This window comes from Rutidosis leptorrhynchoides, chromosome 5, assembly GCF_046630445.1.
Source record: "Rutidosis leptorrhynchoides isolate AG116_Rl617_1_P2 chromosome 5, CSIRO_AGI_Rlap_v1, whole genome shotgun sequence".
NCBI classification, from domain to species: Eukaryota; Viridiplantae; Streptophyta; class Magnoliopsida; order Asterales; family Asteraceae; genus Rutidosis; species Rutidosis leptorrhynchoides.
The window spans coordinates 346,511,138-346,517,137 of NC_092337.1; the positions used below are offsets into that span (position 1 = coordinate 346,511,138).

Here is a 6,000-nt window from a genome sequence, read left to right on the forward strand (position 1 = left end):
AATCAACAGCCAGGTAATGTGGGAGGGGGAAATGAAATGACAGAAATGCAAAGGTTTATAGCTTCACAAGAGTATGAAAATGCTAGATATCGAGCATTTGAAGATTGGCAAATTCATCAAAACCAAATCATAGCTCATTGCCAACATGTAGGTAGAAACTATATTCCTACTCCATCGCCCATATTTCCTCCCTGGTCTATAGAGATGCAACCACCGTATCCTACTTATAACCCAGCTGAAGCATTTTATAACACATACGGTTATGCATGGAACCCCTACTGGTATCAGTAATAACCCTAGTCTACTTAGTTTTATTTATTTTATTATTTGTAATGTTGATACATTTAATACTTATGTTAATATTGTAATAGTTTTTATAATTTTCTAACTTTTATTATTAGATTTTAATAATTTTTGAATGTGGGGTAATATACCAAACATCAAAAATATGTATATATGTTTGCAGTTTATCTTATGTACACAACAGGGTAAAACAACGCATTTTCAAAGACTGGCATTAAGTTCAGCAAAAGCAACTAATTTTGACGACAAGATGAAAAATAAATGTGATGTAACAACAAGACGGAATGAACAAATGATATGCACCATTTATCATTCAGCAAACAAACGCCAATATGTTTGGAAACTTTGGTAAAATTTAATCATTTTTCTACGCTAATCACCCTCAATAATTTAAATTGTTACTGATTTCTTGCAAATGAGGGCATTGCAAGATCTTAAGTGTGGGAAGAGGTTAAATTCTTTCGGAATTTTAAAATTTTTTACTTTATACACTTGGTTACCATTAGAAATACTAGTAAAGCAGTAGTTGTATTAGAATCTAGTGCTCTCTGATAATAAAGAACAGCCCTAGTCTTATATACTGACTACCCAATTCTAGTAAAAATTTTCAAAATTTTCAATTAAATGAACTCAAAATCATGTTTATACATATTTATGAACGATAAAACTAGGTGTTAACACCGAAATTATTGTTACCTCGGAAAGGGCATAAATTGAGAAACAAACCAAAATGTTAGAATTCATTTAAGAATGGAATAGAGGAAAATAAAAAGGCAAAGAAAAGAAAATAAAGGCCAAGTGTGGGAAATTTTTACCAAGTTATTCAAAATATATATCACATATTTCTGTAACAAATAATTGAAAATACTTTTGTTTTGAACAATAATTAACTATTTTACCCGATTTACTGTAAGAAAGATGGATCTACACGATGAATCAATTCCATCATTAAAAGGAAGTAAAGTCTTCCGAAAAAGAAACGCGCTTCTTGATTTAGGTCATGAAGTTGTCGTCCAGACCAGCTGTAGGTTGATGAAAAATCTAGAGAAGTCATCTCTAAAATCAGCAGGAAATCCACGGACCTCAGCATCAAACAGGGTCGCCAAGTGGTCAGACTTATCCTAACCATGAGAGGATCTGTCTTGTAAAATGGGGAGGACACCGTGCAAATTAGCTGGATAAGACTAATGAATCAGATCCCCAGAAAGGATAATCTCCTTAAAGATTAAAAATCAGCTTTTAAGACTGATATTACTCAATCCTTGAGATTGACCTTAAAGATTGAGAATTCAAACTCATGGAATTCAATGATATCTAAACTCAAGCTTGAACGAGAAAATATTTTGATCAAAAATTACAAACCGATTTGTTTTCTGAAAACCTATTTTCAATGCGTTCATTACCATTGAACGTAAAATCCTAAGAATTCACCTGGAATTCATTAGGTCACCTGAACCAAATCGGGTGTCAACCGTAAGAACGGTGGTTGCATAGCATGGTCAAAGACAGGACCTTGTGCCAGACCGACAAATTATAAGGGTGAGCTTTACTATTGCTCCTACAAAGGATAGTAATTGCGTCCGACACGTTATAGACCATAATCAAAAGCATGTCAGGGGACATTGCCTTAACAGTTGCTTGTTCAACGCTTTCCTTTACAACCGGACGGTAGTTTACCGAAAGGTAATATACGGAGCAAGTATATTGGACGTGTTGCTTTCCTAATACAAGGTTAGCAAGTGGGTGACACAAAACCATAAGTTTTGAGCCAAAATTTTCAAATCTAAAACCCACCAAACCCACAAAAAGAATTTGCAAACACCGGTGAAGGGTTATTCCGGAAAACTTATGTAGGGTAAAAGCTAGATTTAATTTTCAAAAGATCAAATGTTTTCATAAAGATCCAATTTCTTAATGGATCTAAATTTTTATAGTCATGTGAGACTGTAAATGACATCGTTACTACCATTGTTTATACCGCCGTAAAGAAATCACTGATGTACAAAGTGTGAAAAATAAAGAAGTGATTCTAGTATTTCAAGACTATATTGCTTGAGGACAAGCAACACTCAAGTGTGAGAATATTTGATAATGCTAAAAACGAGTATATATTTCATAGCATTATTCCTCAAGAAAGACAAGCTTGTAGTTGCAATTGTTCTATTTACAAGTGATATTCGTTTAAATAATAAAAGGTGAAGACAAAAGACAGATTCGACGAATTGAAGACGCAAACGACCAAAAAGCTCAAAAGTACAAAATACAATCAAAGAGGTTCCAATTATTGATAAGAAACGTCTCGAAATTACAAGAGTACAAGATTCGAAACGCAAAATACAAGATATTAATTTGTACGCAAGGACGTTCGAAAATCCGGAACCGGGACCAGAGTCAACTCTTAACGCTCGACGCAACGGACTAAAAATTACAAGTCAACTATGCACATGAATATAATATAATATATAATTAATTCTTAAAATTTAAATATATATTATAATATATTTAAAAATCGTCGGCAAGAAAGGTTCCAAATTAGTGTGAGCTGGAAAAACGAACTCCGCGAGTTGCGGAGTTTACAGTGCAAAAATTACGCGAGTCGCGGAGCTTCCCTGGACTCAAATCCCTATAAAAGGCAACGCAGTTTGATCGCTTTTAATATCATATAATCTATCTCTCTCTCAATATATACGTAATTATATATATATATTTTATATTTTAATTTTAATTTTAATTTTAAATCCTAATAATAAGGGTATGTTAGCGAATGTTGTAAGGGTGTAAGTCGAAATTATGTCCGTGTAACGCTACGCTATTTTTAATCATTGTAAGTTATGTTTATATTATTTTCATTGATGTCTCGTAGCTAAGTTATTATTATGCTTATTTAAATCGAAGTAATCATGATGTTGGGCTAATTACTAAAATTGGGTAATTGGGCTTTGTACCATAATTGGGGTTTGGATAAAAGAACGACACTTGTGAAAATTAGACTATGGGCTATTAATGGGTTTTATATTAACTAAACAATACCTTATTAATTTAATATACAAACTTATAATTTGACGTATTTATATATAACCACATACGCTTGACTGGGTACGGTGGGCGGGATATCTATAAATACCAATAATTATTCATTTTACCGAACACGGAACTGGATTAATAGTTAATAGACTTGTTGAAATAGGGGTGAATTACATTCAAGGGTAATTGGTGTAATTGTTAACAAAGTAGTAAAACCTTGGTTTACACGCAGTCGATAACCTGGTGTATTCATTAAACAGAGTATTAAAACCTTGTTACAATTCGAATCCCCAATTAGTTGAAATATTTGACTTCGGGAATAAGAATAATTTGACGAAGGCTTTCGCTCTTTATATTTATGGCTGATGGACTATTATGGACAAATTCGTATGGACATATTAAATAATCCAGGACAAAGAACAATTAACCCATGGGCATAAAAATAAAATCAACACGTCAAACATCATGATTACGGAAGTTTAAATAAGCATAATTCTTTTATTTCATATTTAATTTCCTTTATTTTATATTTAATTGCACTTCTAATTATCGCACTTTTATTTATTGTTATTGTATTTAATTGCACTTTTAATTATCGTACTTTTTAATTATCACAATTTTATTTTATCGCACTTTTATTTATCGCAATTTCTTTATCGTTATTTACTTTACGCTTTAAATTAAGTCTTGTATTTATTTTTAATATTTTACATTTGGTTTTAACTGTGACTAAAGTTTTAAAATTGACAAACCGGTCATTAAACGGTAAAACCCCCCCTTTTATAATAATAATATTACTTATTTATATATTTGTATTTTCATAATTTAAAACTAATATAGCGTTAAGCTTTGATTAAAAGATTCCCTGTGGAACGAACCGAACTTACTAAAAACTACACTACTGTACGATTAGGTACACTGCCTATAAGTGTTGTAGCAAGGTTTAAGTATATCCATTCTATAAATAAATAAATATCTTGTGTAAAAATTGTATCATATTTAATAGTATTTTCCTGCTAAAATTTAATAGTATTTTATACCCCTTAGCTTTGACATCAAATCCTCATAAACCCTAACCCTTGATTCTCGTTTTTGTGTTAAATTGAAGTTGGGAAATCATTCCTTGTGATTTCACGAATCCAACAAGGTAAACTAATCAGATTTTCATAGCCAAATCAGTTTGCAAAATGGGTTTTTGTTTAGGTTTTGGTAAAAGTGGATTTTGTGTCAAAAAGTGATTTGAATGTCTTGTTTATGTCAAATTGATGTTATAAAACGTTTGTATATGAGTTATATATGTTTCCTAAGTGATTTGTAGTGTCAAAATAGTGCAAAAACGAGATTTGGGGCTCAAAATGACGAAAACAGCGACCTGATGCTGATGAACAGCTCCCGTACGGTTGCAGGATGCATCTGTACTGTTATGGAGTGTATCCGGGCCATTTTGGGTGCATCCGTACGGTTGCAGGGTGCAACCGAGCAGTTGTAGGTGCAACCGTGCGGTTGCAAGTGCTCCCGCGTGGTTGCAATCTGGCAGCTTTTTGGAAAACTTGTTTTGATCGTAACTTTCAAACTGTATCTCTGTTTTTGATGAATAAACTACCATTGGAAATGTAATGAGATTTAATTTCTAATGGTGAAGTTTTAAAACACTGAATCAAAATTTAATTTGGGTCAAAATGATGGGATAGCGCGTATGCCTCGTTCTACACGCGTGGGAGAGTTGTAATTGGATGGGGAACCATATAAACTTGTCATATATGGATATATTAGGCTATATGATGTTGTTTAGAATATGAATTGATGATATTATTGATTAGATATGTGCTAACTTGAGATATGATATTCTCAGGTAATAAGGGAACGGAGAAGGCTCAATAATATAAGACTTCTGAGTTCTTGTTGTTTATCAGGTGAGTGGGACTGTCCTAACTTTTATATGTATGAAGTAGCGGGTTATGCTACTGATGTCCTACATTGTATACCTGATTTGATGAGTATATGATATACTATATTGATTAATGCATATATGTGCACCTGGGTAGTGTCGGATAGTTTTCGACATCCAGCCTTTGGTTTTGGAGGCTGGGCAGAGGTCAACCTTGGGTTATGAGGTTGGGTTAAAAGTGTTACTATTCGTGTAGTATAGTATTGAATAACGCATCCCCTGCGTTCGAATTACTATACGAGGGAGACAGTAACAGGAACTGTCGGTAAATTCTAGTCCGATCAGCTAGGTGTGGAATGGATTGTACAGCCGCTGATCCTCTGTTACTATGCTGATGGTTTATTTGCTGTTATTCAATTGTGCTTAGCTTGATACTAGATACCTATGACTGTTAGGATAATTCTATTCACCTAGCTTTATGCTAACCCCCCACAGTTCCTCCTTTGCAGGTTAAGCTTTGCATGCTATAGTTTTGGGAGTGGTTGCTTTAGGGATATGTTTGACAGGCTACACTCTGATGTTTATATTTTGATACCTATATGTGTGTAAAAGCTTTTGGTTAACGTAACACCTGGATGACTGTAATAACTAAACCTTAGTTAATCACTTAAATATGTTTGTAAATATAATATATGTTTATGTTTCCGCTGTGATTTAAAAAAAATGCACGGTGTTACACATTCCCTCGAGAAGACCACGATTACAACTACTTGAGGGGATTGTAT

The 6,000-nt window shown here is 33.3% G+C and overlaps 1 protein-coding gene across 1 annotated transcript in view; it reads left to right on the forward strand.

Moving 5' to 3' along the window:
• Positions 1-4,886, forward strand: part of LOC139849635 (uncharacterized) — a 33,529-nt gene extending 28,643 nt beyond the window's left edge. The window contains exon 3 of the mRNA XM_071839269.1: positions 4,734-4,886. Within this exon, the coding sequence (XP_071695370.1) occupies positions 4,734-4,886 (153 nt within the window). The remainder of the gene's footprint in view (positions 1-4,733) is intronic.
• The last annotated feature ends 1,114 nt before the right edge of the window (positions 4,887-6,000 follow it).